The sequence below is a fragment of the Thermothelomyces thermophilus genome, chromosome 7, assembly GCF_000226095.1.
Source record: "Thermothelomyces thermophilus ATCC 42464 chromosome 7, complete sequence".
Lineage (NCBI taxonomy): Eukaryota > Fungi > Ascomycota > Sordariomycetes > Sordariales > Chaetomiaceae > Thermothelomyces > Thermothelomyces thermophilus.
The window spans coordinates 4,037,025-4,058,772 of NC_016478.1; the positions used below are offsets into that span (position 1 = coordinate 4,037,025).

Consider the following 21,748-nt stretch of genomic DNA (forward strand, 5'->3'; position numbering starts at 1 on the left):
CGAAGCTCCAGCCATCATCATCGCCGTTCGACTGACGACACCCCTGTCGGGCGGAGAGTCATCCGATGTCTGCCGCCACACGCTGTCCCACCTTGCTCAGTAGTGTACGGATTACACCACTGATCCGTAGTGTACTCGTACCCCGCACTAGTGTAGTGCATCCCAGGATCGCTACACGTGTTACCGGAAAAACAGAGATGGGCAAGGGAGGTGAGCGAGCTTGGCGGCGGGGACGAGCCTCTCTTCGTTTCCGGACCCCACCCAACCCTAAACTACTCTGGCTCTCCGCATGCGCTCGTCAAGCCGAGCATCTTTGACAAGAGAGTGGAGTGGGGCGCCCTCGCTCGCCGAGGAACAGGGCAACGTCTACCCTTCCACCTCCTGCAACTAGACAACTCTGGTCTCGAAACATGCTCTCGGAGCCTAGAGTCCCTCTGCAAGGCATCGAGTTCCGTTTACGCTAATCAATCTGTTCGTCCGCCCTCTCCCCGTCCGCAGGCAAAGGGTCCTGCTAGTCCGGCGGAGTCGCCCGAGTTGCGCCACCCGGCCGAGTTCTGCGTCTTTTCTTCCGGCGCGGAGGGGGAGGGGGGGACACGGAGCCCTTTCACCTCTCCTCCGTTGCGCCCGTTCTGCAACACAACACCACATCAAGCAGAGGGGCTGTCCGGCCGCTCGAGGAACTTCCAAACCATGTGCCGCCTCGTCGTCTTCAAGGGGACGTGCCCGCACTGCTCCGGGGCCTTTGTATGGCAGGAGCTCAGTCAACAGCTCAGTTGTCTCGAGGCGAAAAACAACGGAAGCTTTGGCACCTGCAAGGCCGGCGTCTCGGTGGACGAGAAGGACCACGACCAAGAATGCGACTCGTGCGCGGCCGAGCTGTACGCGGACGAGGGCTACGATGGCGGTATGGACGAGAACGAGGCCCTCGAGGTGGCCAGCGCATGCCGGCCCGAGCACAAGAAACCACCGGCTGACGAGGACCAAGGGAGCGGCAAGCACAAGAACAAGAAGCAGCGAGTATCATGAGAAGGCCCCTTTTCTTCTACGCCTTGATAAGGGGAGCGCCTGCTTGCCATGCCGCCCTTGCCATCATCGTGTCTTCGCGGCGCAGCACACCTCCTCCTCAACCTGTCTACCGAAGAACACCCACGCACACCCAAACACACACACACACGCACGCACACATACATACATATATACACCCAGGTCATCGCGAGCGCACGCACGCGCGCCCGCTCGCGAACCAGGACTACGGACCCTTGCATTCCACCGAACAGCAGTCCGAGACGTTTTCCGGCGGCGAAGGGTTTCGCATATCCATACCGGTATGCATCTTTACCACCCATACGGCCCTTACTTCCTCAGGGCCAACGGTTTAGTATCCAACGAGAAGCATAGGAGCGGGTTGCTCCCGCAGTTCCCTAGAGAGAGACGGCCCCACGGCGCAGACGGCACGAGCATAACGAGGCAATGACGCGGATGAGTGACGACGGTAATGATAATGGCATGCTCATTCTCAATCGCAGCAATGGGACGAGGTATACTCGGCACAGACGGAGGAAGGAGGTGGGCTGTTGTTGGTGGGAGGACCTGGTGCTTGTGGTTGAGTTTGAACACACACACACACACACATTGACCAATGTACACACAGTGGAACACGGTGAAGAACAAGGGGGCGATTGCCGTGGACGTCGAATATGAGTTGGACTTGTGCCCACCAAAGACTGCCATCTGATATCGCCAAACGACGATATCATTTCAGATCTAATGTCCCAAGGGATATGAGTAGCTAATCTACGTGATCTGTATTTCATCGGTTCCCAAGCACACTGTTATTCCGTAAGCGCCCTGGGCTGGTCCAGAACCCACAACCCCCCCGCCGCAGACACGCGCACACACAAGACTTGGGCCTCTCCTCTCCCCTGCTTCCCCCAATCACTCGGCCAAACCTTCCCAAGTCTCCCTCGCGACGCGCCAGTACCTGTCGGCGTCGACCCGGACGTGGGCGACGTGCTCGCTGCCGTCGAACCTCTCCCTGCGGACGACAGCGAAGCCGGCGCGGTCGGCATCTGCGGCGTGGGCCTCGACGTCGCGCCAGCCGACGAGCCGGTCCGCGGGGCTGTAGACGTAGGCGCGGCGCAGCTCGGCCCGGCGCGCGACCGCGTCGTTGAGCGCCCGCCGCAGCCGCGCCAGCGGGCCCGTCCGGCCCCGGCCCACCACCGCGTGCCGCACCCAGTACCACACGCAGAGCGCGTGCACCACCGGCGCCGCCAGCCACAGCGCCCACCCGCTCAGCCCCGCCGTGAAGGCCCGGTAGCTGGCCCAGAACCGGTACGCGCCCGGGGCCGAGTCCAGCACGAGCGTGTACGGCGGGAGAGAGGAGGATGAGGACGAGGACGAGGACGAGGACGAGGACGAGGAAGAAGAGGAGGAGGAGGAGGAGGAGGAGGGGGAGGGGGAGGTTTTCTCCTCCTCCGGCAAGAGGCCGAGCGCCGCGCGGAGCTGGACCAGCGAGGAGGCGCCGCCGTTGGACCAGGCGTGCAGGAGCAGCTGCGGTTCTCTCTCCGGCCGTCCGGCTTCTTCCTTGGCCGCCGCATCATCACCACCGCCGGAGCCGGCGCCGGCGCCGCCGAGGTCGGGGAAGATGGAGCGGACGCACGGGACGGCGGGCGCAAAGTCTCGCGCGCCGGTACCCGGACGGATGAAGTGGCGCGGCTCGGAGCGCAGCAGGAGGATCGGAGAGGTCGGGTACAGGTCTCGGTACTTGAGCAGGTATTTGGCGATGTGCGGCTCTCGCGCGCCCATCCACGTCGCGAGGACGATCAGTCTTGGGGGCGCCCTCCTGGACGAGTGGGGGGTCTTCTCGGAGGTCGGGGGCGCCAACGGAGGCGTTTCCGGGCGATAGAAGTAGACACAGGGGGAGAGCTTGGTCATGAAGGCGAGCGGCCCTGCCGCGGGCCTTGTCGCTGCATTTGACGCCATCTTGTTGTTGTCGTTCGACACGACTGGTCGTCTTCTTTCTCGCCTTCCGTGACCGAACAACAAAGAGCGTCGATCAAGTTAGAGTCCACAGCCGGTCACTTCGCAGTAAGAAAATGTAATGCAGTGTGATCACCCGCCCGGGCAGGATTCGCAAATTAAGATACCGTGCCGGGACTGCCGGGACCTTGTGAAGCGTTCCGGGTTCGGCCTGTTGTACATACGGAGTATAATAATAAGGCCAAGACGTTCAGCGCGAGGGGGGCCGCAGTGTTGCCGATAAAGCTCGGCCGAGTCAAGGTGCAGCCCCCACACGGTGCCGCCGGATGGAACCGCCAGGGCCCGGAGTACCCGTAGTTTTGGAGCACGATATTCTGTTGTATGTATGTATGTACGGATTCCTGCAAGGTCTAAACACTAGAAGCGCGAGTTTTTGTTTCTCGGAGTGTCTTCCAAAGCGGTAATGGCTCCTTTGACCGTACTATACGGGGATTTGTGCTCAATTCACTAAAGGACGAAATGGTTGAGCTTGTAAGGTATGTATATAACGATGTATGTATGTATAGTTATATGTATATACATCCGTACATACATACATAGTTACAAGGCACAAGCAGGGTACCCGAATCTGATTTCAACCGAGGCACTTCCAGATTGGGAGCTGTCGACACAGAGGGCGAAGCACACACACACTCCAAGTTCACATTGTACAGTACACAGCTTCCCAACATGGCGATCCACGTCACGATCAGACGCATGGTGTTTCCCAAACCTGTTATTTGGGCGAGGCCGAGAAGAAATAGCAAATCCGTTTCCATCATGCCCCGCGGCTCCAGTTCCCGGACCCGGCATCTTCGGTCCGTTGCCCATCCCCTCGCCAGTCGATGTTCAACCATGTCAAGACCAAGCGACGAGACCAGGTGCCCACTAACTATCGAAGCTAAACCGTTGATATTGTTCGCCCCTAATATACACAGTGGCTGTCTCCAACGTGACTTGCACCGCATCAATGCCTCATCTCAACTCCCAATGAAGCCGGCCTAAATAAGGAAGTTCAAGCAGAAGTGGGAGCGAGCAGAAGAGGAGGGAAGTTGCCCTCTCGATATCCAGTGGGTCTATAAGAATGAACTGGATGACATGGGCAGTCGTCTTCCCAATGGCTGCGGCCAGTGAGGCGGGGCCTCAAACCTTGATTAGTGCGAGATCCTCTGGTACAGTATCAGGGCCTCAAGTCATGCCAGACGCTGAGCATACCAATGACTAATGGGCAGAACCTAGCGACAATGGCACAGCCAAAGCAAGTCCATGTCCATGCAGAGGTACGATCTTCTTCGGGAGCTCTTTTTGCAGACGGAGGATGAGCGAGCGATCAATAGCGAAGGCAGAGAGCAGTTTCTCAAAGAAAATAAGGCGATCCAGGACGCAAGAAACCGCCATGATGGTTGAGCCAGGTCGTCAGATGCATCAGAGCAGAACATGGCCCACCTTCGGCTGGGTTGGTGAGGGACAACCAGACTGCATCGCAGCCGCCATCAAGCAACCAAGTGCAGTGCCTCTTCTGTATGCCGCTTGGAGTGGACGCATCGCTAGGCTGGACGCAGGAAAGTGCCGGGCGTCAAATGGCCAAACTCATAAAAAGCCGACGATGATGCAAGAAGAAACTCTCTCGAGCCCCGGAGTAGTAAGTGCCGCGGGTGGGTCCGCCAGAAGAGCCGAAGGAAAAAGGAAAAAGGCGGAGAACAGGCGCGCGTACTGGTACTGGTACAGTCATGTAACAAAGTCCGGCGAAGCTGCAAGGTGCAATGGCTGGGTGCATCTCAAGATATGCCTCGCCATGGTATCAAGCAAGGTGCCGTCATGCAGCAGAGTGATCAGGGCGTAGGATCAGGGGCCACAACATCGACAGTGGTGGCGGCAGAGTCAAACGCATCAGACGCATCAACGAGTTGAGAGGGCGGTCAACATCAAGCGCATCAGCGAGTCGAGGGTCATGGCGAGATTACGAGGTCCCAGGAGCCTGGGGGTTGCCTCCCTGGTTGCCCTGGGCCTGCTGGGCAGCAAGCTGGGACTGCCACCAGAGAGCAATGTAATTCTCGTAGCCACCGTCTGTTGTCTTTGTGTCAGCCAGCGACACCGGGATGGCGAGGAAGCCCAACGGGAGCCACTTACAGATGGCGTACGGGTCAGCCTGTGCACCGCTCCCAGCCGCAGCTGCGGGAGCCGCTCCGCCAGATGGCGCGTTCATGGGGGCGCTGCTGGTGTTAGATGCCTGGCCATAGTTGGGGTTATCATAATCACGGGGCGGGCCACGACCACGCCCGCCGCCGGCAGACTTTTGCCTCTGCAAGCTCCGTCAACAAACGCTTGGCTAAGAGAATCAACAGAGTGCTGGGAGTCTTACCGCTGCATCAACCTTGTCCTCAATGGCCCGCTTCGCCTGTGCAATGGCTTCCCGGGTACCGACAAGTCCAATCTCCCGCTCAACCTCACCCGGTCCCGACGATTGCGACACATTGATCTTGCACCCAGTCACGTTTTGCATCTCTCGGATCGTCTCGCCGCCCTTGCCAATGATCATACCAACGGCATCCGAAGGGACATAAATGGAGTCGTTCACCTTGTCATGGCCACCGCCGCTACCGAAGTGGTCGTTCCGACCGCCGCGGCCACCTGCTGGATTATTCCCATTCCTGCTGTCGCTATCCACAATCTCAAGAATCAGTTCCTTGGCGTGCCGAGCGGCGGCAGGAGACCCAATGAGGTTCACCGGGCGGAGGCCGTTAACGCTCTTGTTCTCGCTAACAATGTTGATATGGCAGCCGCTACGCTCTTGGAGGTCACGAATGGTCTCCCCACCACGCCCAATAATCAGGCCCACGGTCCTATCGGGAACCATGATCTGCAGGCTGTCCTCCCCATCCTTGGGAACAGGGGGCGGACCGCCGCGACCATCACGGCCGCGATCGCCGCCGCCCTGGGAATGGCCCCCGCGCATGCCGCTGTCGCGGATGATATTGTTGATCATCTCCTTAGCCTCCTCCCGCTGCGGTCGAGGGCCGGTAATCCTGCAGAGTCGGAACTGGTCATTCTGACCAGTCGGTGGGATGAATTGCACCCGGCAGCGGCTCTCGCTCTCGACACGACGCAGATTCTCGCCTTGACGGCCGATAATCAGACCGACCAGGCTTGCCTCAATCTCAATCGTCTCGACGTTGTCATCCTTGCCGCGCAACGGCGACCTGTCACGGCCGCCATGGCCACCACGGGGAGAAAAGGGTTGACGACCACGGCCGGGGGAGTAAGAGCGGTCGCGTCCGTAGCCGCGATCCTGACCGCCATGATCGGCACGCCTTTCATCGCGGTAAGGGTTGACATTGTCCCGGTAAGAATCTCGTCCACGGGGGCTCTTGGACCTCGACCGTTGGTAATGCCTCGAGTCTGATTGGCGCGGATCTGGGTAAGGTGCATTCTGCCGGTCATAAGGCGTGACGCCCTTCTCCGCCGCGTATGCCTTGGCTTTCGCGATTGCATCAGCAAGCTGCACTGTGCCGGAGTTGACAGGCCGGATTGCGCTCAAGTCGATGCTGCCGCTCGCCGCGGGCTGCGGGTACGGATAGGAAGCGGCCGGTGGCTGGTATGACGCAGGCTGAGGCGGATAAGGGTTCTGTCCGGGGGGTGCGTATCCTGAGGGCAATGGCTGCGCAGGCGCCGGAATGCCGGTGTGGCTTTGGGTTGGTGTCGAAGTTGCCGGTCGCTGTGTCGCATCTGAGTGGCACGTAGTCAGTTCATACACTCCTTGAGACGCAAGGAACAAAGCATCCATACCACCAAGCATCTTGAGGATGGAGTTAATGTCAGGTGTTGGGTTCGCCATCTTGTCCTCGGCGCCGTTCTTTGACTGCAGAGTTTGCCAGACAATTATCGGCTGCCGCAGCACGAAGCAACGTAGACGCTGATTAAGATGTATATTATGCTGAAAAGTGACGACCAAGACAAGACCCGCGCGGCCGACTTGTTGCTCTATTCAGCAGCAGTGGGACGAGGTCAGCGGAATTTTTTGCATTCAGTCCTGGTTGGGTCGCGTGGTGAAGGCGCGCTTGCAGGGTTTGGGGTCGAGCAGCAACCTTGCCACAACAGCACAAATATGCCACGAACCGCGATCGGCAAAACGCTTGCCCGGGTCGCAAAGTCGCAGGTCGCGATTCGAAGCGAAAACTAACTTGAAGGAGGCTGGAAAAGATTCCAGCCGGAGGAGAGTCTGGGCAGGATATGAAGGGGAAATAATTGCCAGCCCTTGCCAGATTCATGCAGTTTCGTGGTGACGAATGGAGCACAGGTGGCTGGAGTGGTCGCTGTGGGTCCTTGGTGGGCTGTTTGGAGCGCCACGAAAATGCGTTAACTCACTGCGTCGCACGTGATCTGGGATTCCGCTATGACGAGCAAAAGTTGTACCAAGTCATATCCGTAGAGCAATTGATCAGGGCTTCGCAGTTCACAAGACATTATTACCTAAATTTGGACGATAAGAGACGTATATCTGGCTCCAACTTCTATCTGCCGCCGATTCAACAGCTTTCCGGAACGAGATGAGAAGCTGAAGAGGCCGCCTCAAGCTTGGCATTTCCGAACATCTTAAAACGATGCAATGGAAGTTCCCAGTTCGATTCCAAGCTGGCCCTTGAAGACTGGAAGTAACACCTAAGACGGTGTAAGCAGAAGCTCTGTTCTGCTTTTTTTTCTTTTTTTTTTTTTGCACCTGACGTCGAACCACTATAAACTTAAGACTCGTGGCAGGTATTGGGTAACTTTGGACGTCAAACAACCTGATCCGAAGGTGTGCACGGCATACTGCACGTTGGCGGCGGGGAACCGAATGCAAGCAAACATCCAGTCAGTGATCTCTTCGGGTCACTGATTGGGAAATTGAAATTGCAGGCTCTCTTGTTTCACAACCTTTGAGTGAGACAAACCGCCCAGACTTCATGCAAAACGTTTTGTCACTGCATGGTCCTTCTGGCTTGCTCGGGGTTAAGTCGTAGTGAACATACAGAATCTCGACCTGCCCGAGGATGACGCCGTCTCGTCGCGGACGCACAGGAAGACGCACGCTGTGACATACGATCCAACCTTGGCGCGGAGACCAACGAGCACATGTACTAGTTCGCTAGCCTTCTGTATCACTGTTTGCCAGTCCGGTTCAAGCCAATTCTTTAGGGAAAGAGCCAAGGGGTCATGCAATTGGAGATTATCTTCCGACTTATTTATCGGGTAATTCTGAATCAACCCGCCCATCTCGTCAGATCCCGGGCCAACTGGGGGCACACAGAGCGCCACTAGTGGGCTGTGAATGGCCATCTCAAAGTTCAAGTTGATCCGCGCGCCGCAAAAGAGTGCAGTGCCTGGAACGTATTTCAACGTGACTTCCGAAAGCGGCAGAGAGCATCATACACGACGGAAAGTTCAGCAAAATACTTGATACCTGGAAGGTGCAACTCCAGTAGATCGGAGATCTGCTGCTGCCGCCCGACTCCCTCGTACTTCCCTCGAGTGGCACACTGGTGCTGTAGTAGTACTGACAGATATCTGTTACCCTGGCACACACTGACAACAAAATAACAGAAAAGGTACTTCCTGCCGACTTGTGGACGACTGTGTTGACCTACTCGGTCACACTCGCCGTTGAAGGCCTCAGCATTCTCCCATTCTTTAGTCCTGTCCTCTTCCATCCTTTGAATACGAAAACCTGTTCTCCAATCCTCTCCTTTTTCTTCAACTCTCCTCCAAATCCTCTGTCACTGTTGATCTGAACGGCCGGTCTTGCAAAGCATATTCCCTTGAATTGTCCCCTGCGACTCAGGCCACGGTTGCCCCGGATTTGTTGTCTCACGGACTGGTCGTTATCAGCAAACCAAAATGGTCAACATTGCACGAGTCCTCTACGGTGCTCTTGCATCCGTGTCTGGAGTGGTGGGAATAGCCACTCAGCGATACATTGAGGCTTTGAATGATGGCCCCCCTGGGATCAGCCTCAGAATGGCCAAGGGGACCCATCAGTGGTCGTCATCAAAGCAAGTTACAAAACCAAGCCAACATATCCAGAAACTGCGCCCCATTCACTCGGCTCGCGTGATCAATCCTCGGTCCGCCGCGGCAGTCCTCGGTGCCCATCAGCGTCTTGTTGGAGGGTTCGGGTACGAGAACATCACGAGTAGTTCTGCATACGGTACCCAGTATGCAGTCGACGTCCTCTTTGATGAACGTCGCGTGTCGCTCATCATTGATACCGGAAGTTCTGACACGTGGGCTGTTCAAAAGAATTTCAGCTGCATCGGCTACTCAGGCGAGTCGCTGCCCCAGGAAATCTGCGGTTTTGGCGAGACCTTCCCGGGGACTTTCCAGTATGGCCTCACCGACCCGGAAACGCACATGTTTATTGCGTACGGCGACGGAGAGATTGTCACGGGTCCCATGGGCTTCTTGGATATCACGGTCGGCAATATCACGGTCAAGCAGCAGCAGGTCGGTCTGGCCAACACCACGTACTGGTACGGCAACAACCAAACCAGCGGCTTGATGGGGCTTGCTTTTCCCTCTCTCACCAATGCTTACCTTGGCAAGGCCGGCGACCATGACATTTTGAACCAGGTTCAGTACTCACCTCTGTTCACAAGTATGGTAAACCAGGGCCTGGTTGATCCCGTGTTCAGCATCGCCATTGATCGCAATGCGTCCAGTGGCATGATCGCTTTTGGTGGTATCGCTCCTGCCAGCGGTCTCGACCTGAGTCGGACGGCAGTGCTCGACATGATCATCGTGAGTACCGCGATATGCCGCACGGATCATACTGGCACTGATTACATTGGGTAGACCAGCGTCGCTTCCATTCCTGCAACCTCTTCCCAGTACTCGTTCTACACGGTTATTCCAGACGGTTGGTACTACGACCAAACCACCAACACCAAGAAGGTTCCATACATCGTCGACAGTGGTACGACACTTAACTATCTTCCTCCAGGTGCGCGCCCTTGATGGATCCGGTAGTAAATCGAACAGGTTGCTAACTGCCCTTTCTCAGGTCTCGCGGACGCGATCAATGCGGCGTTTGACCCGCCCGCCGTCTATTTATGGATGTACGGCGCTTATTTCACTTCGTGCGACGCCATCATTCCCCAAGTCGCCGTGCTGCTCAATGGCGTAAAGTTCAACATCAGCCCTTTGGACCTCCTTTATCGTACCTTGGTTGATCCGGTGACGGGGCTTTGCATGACGGCCATTGCGGATGGAGGCTCGGGCCCATATATTCTTGGGGACGCATTCATGCAAAACGCGCTGGTCATCTTCGACGTTGGTCAAGCCCAGATGCGTTTCATCCCCCGCCAACATTATTGATAGGCGCTGCTGTGCCTTTGCCATGTATTGCTCTCAAGCTATCATGGTCAGCGTTTACCGCTAGAAGGGGCAATTTGGTGCAGAAGCAAGTGTGTCAATCTCGGCGGATGGTTGCACGACAAAACGGACGCTTTAGCCTAGCATCTTAAGCACTGTCATTGCCCCTGATACTCTCTGGCATTCATTGTATAATGTGAGCAGCACCATGTTTTCTCTTCTGAGACATCCACACGGAGCCGAATGCCCAATGCTAGCCTGTAGAAAGCATGCGTTTCAAATATTTGGGAAGTTGAATCCTCCCTGCACAGTTAGGCCACGGACAGAAGACTTTGTCGCGGTATCAAGGAACGAAACGCAATAAGGAGATGGCGCCCACACTCCCATTGACCAAAGGCTGTTTCCTCGACACGTGGATGGTATGTGACAGAATCATCGGAAACTTGGTCAAGAGATAAAAGCGGCAATGCTTAGTCTTTATAATGCCAAATGTTGGCCCAATTGGGCATGTAGATAATGCCACTGCCCGGTGGCAGAGCACGCAGCGTCCATACGTGCTTCCGTGCGAGCCGTCGATTTAGGTCCATTCCATGCGTCCAGTTGGCCCGTTTTTTGTTTTCCTTTGCCGTCTAAACCAGCCAAGTAACCGCTCCCAGATGGTACCAGTAGCGTATCATTTCCTTGTCGGACTCAAAAGCTCAGTCCGTGAGCAAAAGCCAACGCTGACACCCAACCGCAAAACGCCGGCCCAGAGGTTTCCGCCCAGTTTCAACCACGGACTTCTCATATGATGTTATCCCAGAAATGCAAGGCACAGCCTGTCGCCAAAAATAGGAAACGAAACATCGTGTCTAGATATGCTGAGAGAAGAGAACAGACAATACGGCAAATCACGTTGGCACGCCTCCCGTGTTCACCCCGTGAGGCAGATGTCAAATGCCGCCTTCTGGGGTTGGATCTTCGTGTTTGGCGGTGCTCCCCTTGCCGCGCCAGGTGCTCACGGCCTTGATTTTCGCATCGTACTTCTCCACCAGGGTGTCGTAGGCGCGGGGCGTGAGCTTGATTAGGGTGTGCAGCGGTACAGGCACCCACGGGCTTTCCTCTTGAGGCTTTTGCATGAAGTAGGCGTAGATGCAGCGGATGACGGCCTGGTGCGAGATGATGAGGATGTTTTCGCTGCGCTCGAGTTCCATGATGATGGGTTCGAGGCGAATGACGACGTCGCGGTAGCTCTCGCCGCCGCGATATCGGTAGTTGTATTTATCTTCGTCGCGCGCCTGAAAGTCCTCCGGATACTGGTCTGCAATCTCCTGGTACGTCAACCCGTCGCAGACACCAGCGTCTAGCTCATCCAGCGCCTTCCACTGCAGTTGGTTGTAGTGTTTTGGCAAGTGCCGGGCTGTGGCGATGGTCCGTTTCAGCGTCGACGTCCAGACCGTTAATGGTCGGTCGCTCTGGGAGGGGTGTCAGCAGGTCGTGCACACGTATCAAGCTATGAATGGACTGGGGGAGGAAGAGAAAAAAAAAGGAAGGGGGGGGGGTTGTTCCAATTGCGGGCTTGGCGCATGTAACCATGTCCTCTGGGCGGGCACTTACACCAACAGACTGGCGAACCAATTCGGGCAATTTGCGGGCGTACTCTTCGCCGCGGTGAGAGAGCAATGAATCACCGCCAATCCGCCCTTCCAAATTGTATTCAGACTCGCCATGCTACCAACAAGCCAAATTAGCACTCAACGGATACATGGATATATGGTGGAGGGAAAAAGGGTGCTTACGCGAGACAGCCAAACCGAGCGGGGCCGGATATGCAGGTTCATGAGGAAGTAGACGACGCGGCTCTGTAGGTAGTCCTGAATGCGGTTGATGAAGACCTTCTTGCCCACATTCATTATCTTGAGGTACGTCAAGTGGTCTTCATCATTATCGTCGTTGATCGACTTGTAGACCTTCTCGTAATGGCGGATGCGTTCGCGGAAGTCAAGGGCAGCCTGCTCAGGGTCCTGACCCTGGTAATCCGGGGAAGTGGTTTTGACATCGCGGATGTTGGCCATTATCAGTTCCTCGTCGTCGCACTTGGACTCGACAAAGAGGACCTCGATCCCCTCTTTAGAGAGTCGCTCGAGTACCCATTTCCGCCGTTCTTTGGTGCTGTTTGTAGCGTCAAGGATTCCGACAACACCGCCGGTTTTGAACCACTGGATCATGTCTGTCACGGCGGCGTTGGCAGCTGCGCGGCGCTGTCTCTCGCCTTCGGCGTTGTTGGTGTCGAAGAAGTCGGCTGATGGATGTGGCGCATCTTTCCGGCGGTAGTTGCCCACGTTGAAGGTCTTCGCCGGGATTGACAGCCACTTGAGATAGCGTTGCGCTGCAAGCATGCATGGCCGGGTTAGTTCTGGGAAGAGTGAGGGGAGGCATCGGCTGTCGCCGGGGGCGATTCACCTCTTTGGGCTATGTAACTCTTGCCCCGAGCCGGAAGGCCGACCATGACAACGCAGATGCGCGTGTCCTCGGGCATGACGCCAGTGCCGTTAATCTTTGGAGCCATCTTTGCTGAGCGACAGCCGCTGTAGCAACGTTCTGGAGGCGGAGGAGGGCAGGATAGGTGATCGAGACATGTAGCAGCCTGATTGGGGCCGAGGAACAGCGCAGAGCCGGAGATGTCAGCGGGGAGCGTGCGTAGATGTTGATGGCGTGAGCGCTTCGTGGGCCACCGGCTGCGGGCCGAGAAGGCGGTTGGCGATAGTGGGCTATTGAGAGGGGAGCTCTCCCACTTCCGACGTCACACCTTTGGCGCTGTCGCCGCGCGTCGAAGCAGCGAGGCACGGCGGGAATGAAACAATGGGCTCCAACGGCTGCAAAATCTCGGAGGGACGACGGCGACGTCGTCGGTGTGGAAATTTTAGGTCGAAAGGAAGAAGAGCAACCGCAATTTTGCTTTCTGCACCTCGGTAGCATCGAGCTACATCACTTGTCTTGTTGCATCGGGATTCCCAGGGACGGCAAGTAAGGCGGGCCAGCGGGCGAAGATCCTGGTTCCTGGGCATCATGGCGCCGCCAAGTTCAGCCAGAGCCTGGCCAACAGCGGGTTTTTGGCTCCAGCCGTTCTTCCCCGGACGAACCCGAAGAGGCAGACTAAAAGTGGGGGCGCTCAGGCTGGGTTCGACTGGGTTCGAGCGCCCGTGACGCGATGGGTTTTCGCTTTCTCCCTGCAGGAACGAAAGCTGGCAGCCTTTGGCCAGTGGACCCGTCTGACCGCCATCTAGCAATGCCAACCACAAATCGCCTCCCCCCACGCTCTGTCTGATTGCGAGCCCTCTGCCGAATCAATAATTGCTCCTCATATTTCCAAATATGCACAACTTCCAGTCCAGTCAGAGTGCCTTCTAGATACTCGGCCGGCTGAAACCGGGAAGCGAGCAGTTCCCATTAACCGACCCGAGCCCCATGCTCGGCAGATGCCGAGCAATCCGCAGCTCCTGGGCAACCAAAGTGCCACTGCTCACATGACCATCTACACAGGAGACGAGAACTCGTGCTCAACATTTCCTTCGTACACCGTGTTGTTATCATCCTCTTTTTGTCCATGCGCACACCGAGAGTGGGGAGCAAATTGAAGCCGCAGAATGCTCATCACAACTTGTTGGTGCCTCGGGCGGCTTCGGCCGCTTCCCGAGCCCGATAGTCAGCTAGCTAAGCTCCCTGCGGTACTTATGATTAGGTAGTGTCTTACATTATACGGATGTTTCTAGTCCGTACTTATCCTGGCTACCTCCTGATGGTTGGACTGCAACGTGCTACCCACTTACCACTGGAACAATTCCTCAGCGGAAGCCAGGCTCCTTCCCTGTGTCGGTCTATCTGTCAACAAGAGAGCTTTGCTGGCCGGGCCCTTGAGCTTGGCCCCACCCGCCGTTGGCTTTCCTTCGCAAACATGGAACCTCGGCCGAGCGAGAGGGTCTGTGTTCACCGAATACCCATTCCTGGTTTCTATTTTTGAACGCAGGACTGTCGTATTCCTACATTTCAAGTAACCGCGTTTTTGATTATGTGTAAGAGAATGGACGCTCCTGAATTGAGAATGATGGCTGTATAATATTATCATGAGAGGGTCTCGGGCCTGCTGCTCTACTCAAATCTTCAGGCAAAAACAAACTGTAGAGGACCTTTGATGCAGTACTTGTCCACAGAAGGTTAGATAAGATAAGCCCTGTGGAGCCTACAAACGGTAGGTTCTTTGTACCTATCCTCTTCTTATATAGAACCACAGGGCTAGCAAACGTAGGTAGAAGACATCGATCTTTTGAACTATTTTGAACACTATAACCAGACCTCTATCAGTCTGTCTCGACAGAATGATGTCTACGCGTTGTCGTCTATAACAATGTTGATCGATTAGAAACCGGGCAGACAGTGAATCGGTTGACCACGTCGTCTAGTCGAGAGAAGGTTCCTTGGCTTCACTATCCGTTGGAGGTAGTATTCTATATCCGCTCACTCATGTGGTTGGCCTCGGATGATGATGCACCTTCATCAATCTTGATGATTTAGATTAATATACCTAAATCAGCCGTACGATAGCCGAAGTTATGAGGCTCCGTTGATGCAATGCAACCTATTACTGCCAGCCTACAGCTTTTTCAATTCCCGTTCATCATCCTAAGCTATAGCTGCGGCATGACACAAGGTGGCAGCGCCCCCATACTATTCACTCACAGACAACAACTTCGCGGCACCCAAGTCTCCAAACCGGCCGAGGGCCAAACAAGAAGCGCAACACTGAAGCCAAAGTGATCCGAGAAGAAGCCACCGCCTTCCAACAACACGAGCCACTGCAAGACTCCAAGACATGCTCTCAGCACACGTCAAACGCCGGCAGCCCTTCCCCCGCATACGTGAATCCAGAATCCCACTGCGGCGGGTCCTCGCCCACGATGGAACCGGCCTGGCCGTTTTCAACGCATAGGGCAACGACGTTGTCCAGCTGGGTGCCGATGAACTGGGTTGAGGTATCCAGAGTATCGCAGAGAGAGCAGAAGAACCCCTGACACGTTCCAAACGAGTAGACGAGGCATGAGTTGGCCGCAATGATCACTTCGTTATCAGTCAACAAGACCTCGCTGACGATAGCATTGCAGTCCTCCACGGAAGGCCTCAGCTCCTGGGAGAAGAGGTTAGCTCGTGCATAGCTGGGCTGACACAAGCCAGAGACGTCCAGGGGCTTCTTACCGGGTTCGTGCACTGATAGAAATCGCGACTCTCGAGGGCTCCGGTACGCCGTTGCTGGCCAGGCACCTTCGTGAGTGCGCCTTTTGACCGTTTCTCGGTCGGAGTACCCACCGAGCTTCGGAACTCCAGCGTCCGCATTTCGACGCCGGTCATCAGCCTGGGCCTCGCAGACCGCTGGCGCGTACGCCTCTCCCGGCTCTCCGATCTGGAGAGTTCCAAGGCTACGGCAATGCCCAAGAAGGAGGTGAGAAGAAGCGTAAACCTCATGGTGAGAAATCTCGCACTGGGGTTGGGTGATGGTTCGTGATGTTCTGACGAGGAAGCTAGGCCATCTTCTGCTTGCTACTTTGAAAGCCTGAGAGGAGATGTTGTTGGACAAGGCCCATGGGAAGAGCAGCGGGCGGTCTTATATACCCGTTTCCCAGCACCCATTCGACTGAAATCTCTTCCCTCCTTGTCCGGCAACACAGCACATGGATCGCGCACATTCATTACCACGGGCAAGGCCCTCCCAACCCGCCTCGTCCTCCCCGGGGTGGGAGAACCGTCAAGATTGCCGCCCAGGGTCACGACTTCGAAGTCAATCAGGGTATTCAATAGCCCAGGTCAGCTTGGGCGCTCTCACCCCACCGTCATGGCATGCAGTTTCCATGTAGCCTTACATCCTCCCCTCGCCAATGAAGAGAGACTCGTGACGACAGCAATGCGACATAGCTCGGCTAGGCCGTGTCGGTGCATCGCAAGGATACCACCGGGATGCAAAGCGAAGGGAACAGTCATGCCGGGTTGTCCGGCCTAAGACCCAAGAGGGGGAGGCGCAGGAGGGGACCCAACCAGGAGACACTCAGCACATCGAAATGCTTCCTTGTAGATCTCTCGACTTCGGAACGGGGGCCCCAAGCCGTCCTGGCGACTCAAGGCATCGGCATACCGAGGTGTGCAGGGCTGACTGAATGTCGGCGTGCGCCCACACCTCCGAAAATACGTACCGTGGCCCTTTGGAGTTCAAGTTTGCTGTGAGTGCCAACAAGCAATCCTTTGAGAACGTAGGCACGCAGAACACTGACGGTTCAAGCTTATGAGAGACAAGGCAACGCAGTGACACTCACAACCGCTATTTTTGACAACCCATGGTCGGGCTGACCCAGGGAAGCGAGACACATGCAGTGCAGTTGGCGTGGTCCTCGGGGCAGCAGAACCTGGAAGCAGGAGGGGATCAGCAGCAGTTTGGCATCTTTTCCCCGGGTTCGGTAAGAAGCGAACGCGGAGTCGAACCCAGTCGTGAGAGTCGAAGCGGGAAGTTCATTCGGCAAAAGGAGAGTGGAGGGCTGATGGGAGTCTTGATACGACGTTGCGAGAGGGGAGTTGCGTCCTGAACCTGAAGGAATGGCCTCAAAAGCAATGGGGTTGACAGCTTGGCGAAGCCACCGCGGGAAGGCAGGAGATTGATTTGAAGCCCGGAGCATGGGTTGAAGGACCCCGGAGAGAGAGTCTCACCGAAGACATTGTACACTCAGTGCCCGTGTTACCAAATGCCGTGGTCGACCGTCTCGATGGTACCGATCCAGGAAGGTGGCAAAAGGTTCTGCGATTGGCGAAGCAAAGCGCCCTAAGAAACAAATGGTGCAGCCCGCAGGCTTGAGGATGTCCAATTAATGAATGGGATGCAGCCGATGCCACCGCCGTCGCGTCCGTGTCAGCGAAGTCGGAGTTGCCTCGGAGGGATTGCCGTCCGACTCGAGATGCAACCTGGAACCTGGGGCTGCGATGCAACGGATTGCTCGTAAGAGGAGTTCTTATAGAACTGAATGCTGAACCGGGTCGGTGGGTGCACTATGCAGGTCAAGGAAAGAGGCGGTTGCGCGCAGGGGGGGGGTGGGAGAGAACACCCGGTGAGAAGGTTTGGGGCAGGCCCATTGGCGGAGCCCACCTCAGTATCGGTGCCGACTGCGCATAATCAAGAGGTACGAGACACATTGGCCACTGTACGCATCCGTACATCAAGTACGAACTCCTAGTAATATGGAGGTGACTCGAGTTCACCCTTGTGTTCCGTGCTTGTCGTGAAGGTCAGGTAGAGCAACTCAACCAACCTGAGCTGCCCTGCCGGGACCGGTAATTCACCGAGTTCCATACCACAGTAATCCGTACAAGTATGGAGTACGGATCCGTACTTAGGAAGCACACACGTGCCCTTGTAGGTCCGTGCACTAACTACGCGCTTTAGACCTGACTTAGCCTTGTTCTGTACCCACTCTGAGCCAGCTAGTGTTATCGATAAGCATTTCGGTGCCAGAAAAAAAATCGCGGAGCAATGTACGCCACACGGCCGACTCAACAAGCTGACTGTGCTGCACAATCTTCAAGATGGCTTCCGATCTCAGCAAAAAGAGAAAGCTCAAGGACGGCACCGGCACAAAGTCCGAGCTGACTGCCGCTGCGCCCTCTAAAGCGAAAAAATTGAAAAGAGACCCGACGCCAGAAGAGAGCAACAGCGACAGCGACAGCGCCAGCAACAACGACCGCGGGGTTGACGATCAGGACTCCGAGTCGGAAGGCGCAAGCTCTAAGGAGTCCGAGTCGGGTGACGAGAAGGCAGAGCGGGATGCGGATAACACGAAAGAGGAGCAGGATGGGTCAGCTGATTTGGATGATGACATTGTCAAGGGAAACGGTCCGTTGCTTGGTCACTCCGCGTCGACGGACGCCCAGTCATTCTCCGAACTCAACCTTTCCGAGAAGACTATGAAGGCAATCGACGAGATGGGATTTACAAAGATGACTGAGATCCAGCGACGAGGCATTCCTCCCCTTCTTGCGGGAAAGGACGTTCTCGGGGCAGCCAAAACAGGCTCCGGAAAGACCCTCGCCTTCCTCATTCCGGCTGTTGAGATGCTCAGTGCCCTCCGTTTCAAGCCCAGGAATGGCACCGGAGCCATCGTCGTCACGCCCACACGCGAGCTGGCGCTACAGATCTTTGGCGTTGCGCGGGAGTTGATGAAGCACCACACCCAAACATGTAAGTTGGGTCTTCGCTCTCCTCTCTTGCTGGGCCTTGGGCTGACTTGGTTCTCTAGACGGAGTGGTCATTGGGGGTGCCAATCGTAGAGCAGAGGCGGATAAGCTGGGTAAGGGAGTCAATCTCTTGATTGCCACTCCTGGCCGCTTGCTGGATCGTAAGTCCCCGATCGCTGGCGCCTCTTGCTCCCCGGCTCGTACTGACAGCCCCTTCTGGCAGACCTCCAGAATACCCCATTTGTCTTCAAGAACCTTAGGTCACTTATTATCGACGAGGCCGACCGCATCCTGGAAATTGGTTTCGAGGATGAGATGCGCCAAATCGTCAAGATCCTCCCCAAAGAAGACCGCCAAACGATGCTTTTCTCAGCCACACAGACAACGAAGGTTGAGGACCTCGCGAGAATTTCGCTCCGACCCGGGCCGCTCTATATCAATGTCGACGAAGAAAAGAAGTACAGCACGGTCGAGGGGCTCGAGCAGGGATACGTCGTCGTAGAAGCCGACAAGCGCTTCCTTTTGCTCTTCTCCTTCCTCAAGAAGATGGCCAAGAAGAAGATCATTGTGTTCTTCTCGTCCTGCAATTCGGTCAAGTACTATAGCGAACTTCTTCAGTACGTTGACTTGCAGGTTCTTGACCTTCACGGAAAGCAGAAGCAGCAAAAGCGGACCAATACCTTCTTCGAGTTCTGCAATGCAAAGCAGGGTACGCTGATCTGCACCGACGTTGCCGCTCGCGGCCTCGACATCCCCCAGGTTGACTGGATCGTCCAATTTGATCCTCCGGATGACCCTCGCGACTACATCCACCGCGTCGGCCGGACCGCCAGAGGTAACAATTCCAAGGGGCGGTCGTTGCTGTTCCTTCAGCCTTGTGAGCTCGGCTTCCTCGCCCACCTTAAAGCTGCCAAAGTTCCCGTCGTCGAGTACGACTTCCCCAAGAACAAGATTCTCAATGTTCAGTCCCAGCTAGAGAAGCTCATTTCGAGCAACTACTATCTCAACCAGAGCGCCAAGGATGGCTACAGGTCTTACATCCACGCGTATGCCTCCCACAGCCTCCGAAGCGTCTTTGATGTCCACAAGCTTGACCTGGTGAAAGTGGCCAAGGTAGGTCATCTCCCAAAGTGACAGCAGCTCTCGGGAGAGTTTTTCTTGGCTGACCGCACGCGTAGAGTTTCGGTTTCTCCACCCCACCTAGAGTTGACATCACCCTGGCCGCAGGGTTGAGCCGAGATAAGAAACCTCAGGCCAGGAGGGCTTACGGTAGCCAACCCCGCCAGGGCGGTCGTTTCCGCAAGTGAATCGCGGCGTAACGGGTGACTTAAAGTAGCGTGGTGGTGAATGGACGGCATGATCATTGGTTTTCTCACGCGTTCGCCACGGAGTTGAGGCGTCAAAAGAAAGGATGGATCTGCATACCCTAGGAGCGGCTACATTAGATATGTCGATGTCTCCGACCCGTCTGAATCGTCATTACCGCTCAAAGGATATTCCAGGCCATTTTCTAAGAAGGTAGCATTCATACAGGAAGTACGTTGATGAGAATCGAGGTTTGTGCTGCCTAATTCGCGCTTGAGAACCAACTTTGATCCTGCGCATCGCATCGCTTCCGAGAGCTTATCGTTTCTCAGGGTCCTCGCTCTGATCATCAAGAAATATCAATCCTCCCGTCTGCGATCTCGCGCCGGTCTTCAACATGGGCCTTTTCCCACTCAGTTCACATAGCACGGCACCACCCGCCCCATTTTGCTTCGGTTCAACCTCAGCTGATCGTCAAGTTCAAGGATCCGTTCCTGTCGGATAGGAAAAGCCACCCTTTTTCGATTCCGTGTCCTTCGAAAACCACCCAAGATCGTGGAGAGATTTACGCTTCCCCTTGGAACGAGCAATCGATGAGGTAGGCATCGTGCCTGTCGTAGGTGAAGCAAGCATTGTCGTCCTGAAGAGCTCCTTTAAACTCTTGCCTTTATTTCTTAAAGTGATGCTGCGTAAGCGCTCCGTGATCCGTCTCGTGTCCTAACCGCGGCGGTCTTTTGAGTCGCTCTTATTAAACCCATCCCCGCCATCGCTATTGCCACTATCGTCTCCCTCATTGGCATTGGCCTGTCTGGCGGCGATGGCACGCTGTTTGGCGGCCACGACTTCATCGAAGCCACGCTCATCCCGGTCTTCGAAGTCGTAGTAGTAGTCGTCAGTCACATCGGCCGCTCCACAGATGGCTGCAATCCGGTGGAGATTCCACTGAATCTCTAGCAGCTCCCAGCTGGGCATGTCCTCGTGTTGTCGGAGGAGGAAGGTCTGACCGGTCTGGATCCTCACACCACTCTCCCGGTGTGCTATTAAGCCCTTGCCCCAGTTCCGATCTGTCACCCCAGCTTGGAGAAGAATATCCTCGTTCGGGAGAATATGGACAAGTGGCTTCAGGATGCTCTCCTTCAGCCAGTGCCATTGTACGACGATACCTTCTGGGGTTTGTCGGAGAGGCTTGAGGGCGAACTTTGTCTTGTCGAACCAGAAATGGATCTGGCGACTCATGGAGATTCCGTTCTTGGGAGAATTAGAAATGGCTGCATCCTCAAATATCCTACGCCATGCCATTGATTTTTCGGAGCCCCAAAACTGTGAGAGAATCAGGCTAATGAGCCCAAAGTTCCTGTCTTTGATCGTCGAGTACGGAAAAATATGCGCCGCCTCGGGATCGGACACGCCAGAAAATACGCAAACACGTCCATCCCGGTCCTTTACTCGATCGGCAATTCCGCTTCTTGTTACCGAGCTCGAAGAGACAGGCATTCCCGGCTCGTTGAGGACTACAGAAGGTACCGTCATAAGCGGCAAAGTAGACGACTCGGACTGATTATATTTGGGAAAATCTACGTCTCGGTTAGTATAAATCTATAAAAGTAGGTAGAGGAAAGCTGGAGGAGAAAATGTACAAGCTCTCATTGCTTCTGGTGCGCCGAAAACAGCGGCATCCCATTGAGAGAGTGTTAACTCTGGCTGGGGATTGCGGGCGACATTTAGAAAAACGCGAATCTCGTCGATAGGCGCGACCAGAAACAAGGCGAGGGTTGCTGCATTTGGATATTTAATCGATATTAACGCGCGAAACTGGTCGAAGAGGGCGCACCGC

At 55.7% G+C, this 21,748-nt stretch overlaps 7 protein-coding genes across 7 annotated transcripts; 2 read left to right on the forward strand and 5 right to left on the reverse strand.

Annotated features, from left to right (window-relative positions):
- Positions 1 to 423: 423 nt before the first annotated feature.
- On the reverse strand, positions 424 to 2,982 carry MYCTH_2071736 (uncharacterized protein; the record flags this gene model as incomplete). The annotated part of the gene is made up of 4 exons (XM_003667343.1): positions 424 to 970; positions 1,442 to 1,590; positions 1,719 to 1,794; positions 1,940 to 2,982. The coding sequence occupies 4 exons, from the start codon at positions 2,980 to 2,982 to the stop codon at positions 424 to 426; spliced, it is 1,815 nt and encodes a 604-aa protein (XP_003667391.1).
- Positions 2,983 to 4,919: 1,937 nt separating this feature from the next.
- MYCTH_2313192 (uncharacterized protein) lies at positions 4,920 to 7,023 on the reverse strand. Its single transcript, XM_003667344.1, has 4 exons — positions 6,805 to 7,023; positions 5,381 to 6,744; positions 5,149 to 5,320; positions 4,920 to 5,085 (listed from the first exon to the last, which is right to left on the reverse strand). The coding sequence occupies exons 1-4, from the start codon at positions 6,851 to 6,853 to the stop codon at positions 4,979 to 4,981; spliced, it is 1,692 nt and encodes a 563-aa protein (XP_003667392.1). The 5' UTR covers positions 6,854 to 7,023; the 3' UTR covers positions 4,920 to 4,978.
- Positions 7,024 to 8,892: 1,869 nt separating this feature from the next.
- On the forward strand, positions 8,893 to 10,368 carry MYCTH_2072093 (uncharacterized protein; the record flags this gene model as incomplete). Its single annotated transcript, XM_003667345.1, has 3 exons — positions 8,893 to 9,792; positions 9,847 to 9,994; positions 10,055 to 10,368. The coding sequence occupies 3 exons, from the start codon at positions 8,893 to 8,895 to the stop codon at positions 10,366 to 10,368; spliced, it is 1,362 nt and encodes a 453-aa protein (XP_003667393.1).
- Positions 10,369 to 10,747: 379 nt separating this feature from the next.
- Positions 10,748 to 13,210, reverse strand: MYCTH_71484 (uncharacterized protein). Its single transcript, XM_003667346.1, has 4 exons — positions 12,808 to 13,210; positions 12,144 to 12,733; positions 11,962 to 12,075; positions 10,748 to 11,819 (listed from the first exon to the last, which is right to left on the reverse strand). The coding sequence occupies exons 1-4, from the start codon at positions 12,911 to 12,913 to the stop codon at positions 11,298 to 11,300; spliced, it is 1,332 nt and encodes a 443-aa protein (XP_003667394.1). The 5' UTR covers positions 12,914 to 13,210; the 3' UTR covers positions 10,748 to 11,297.
- Positions 13,211 to 15,189: 1,979 nt separating this feature from the next.
- MYCTH_2313202 (uncharacterized protein) lies at positions 15,190 to 16,105 on the reverse strand. The gene is made up of 2 exons (XM_003667347.1): positions 15,595 to 16,105; positions 15,190 to 15,526 (listed from the first exon to the last, which is right to left on the reverse strand). The coding sequence occupies exons 1-2, from the start codon at positions 15,859 to 15,861 to the stop codon at positions 15,221 to 15,223; spliced, it is 573 nt and encodes a 190-aa protein (XP_003667395.1). The 5' UTR covers positions 15,862 to 16,105; the 3' UTR covers positions 15,190 to 15,220.
- A 1,787-nt stretch (positions 16,106 to 17,892) lies between these two features.
- On the forward strand, positions 17,893 to 20,274 carry MYCTH_2313207 (uncharacterized protein). Its single transcript, XM_003667348.1, has 4 exons — positions 17,893 to 18,613; positions 18,672 to 18,770; positions 18,833 to 19,722; positions 19,788 to 20,274. Exons 1-4 carry the CDS (start codon positions 17,962 to 17,964, stop codon positions 19,914 to 19,916), a joined length of 1,770 nt encoding a protein of 589 aa, XP_003667396.1. The 5' UTR covers positions 17,893 to 17,961; the 3' UTR covers positions 19,917 to 20,274.
- A 173-nt stretch (positions 20,275 to 20,447) lies between these two features.
- On the reverse strand, positions 20,448 to 21,650 carry MYCTH_2313210 (uncharacterized protein). The gene is made up of 2 exons (XM_003667349.1): positions 21,552 to 21,650; positions 20,448 to 21,488 (listed from the first exon to the last, which is right to left on the reverse strand). Exon 2 carries the CDS (start codon positions 21,406 to 21,408, stop codon positions 20,632 to 20,634), a length of 777 nt encoding a protein of 258 aa, XP_003667397.1. The 5' UTR covers positions 21,409 to 21,488; positions 21,552 to 21,650; the 3' UTR covers positions 20,448 to 20,631.
- Between the last annotated feature and the right edge of the window lie 98 nt (positions 21,651 to 21,748).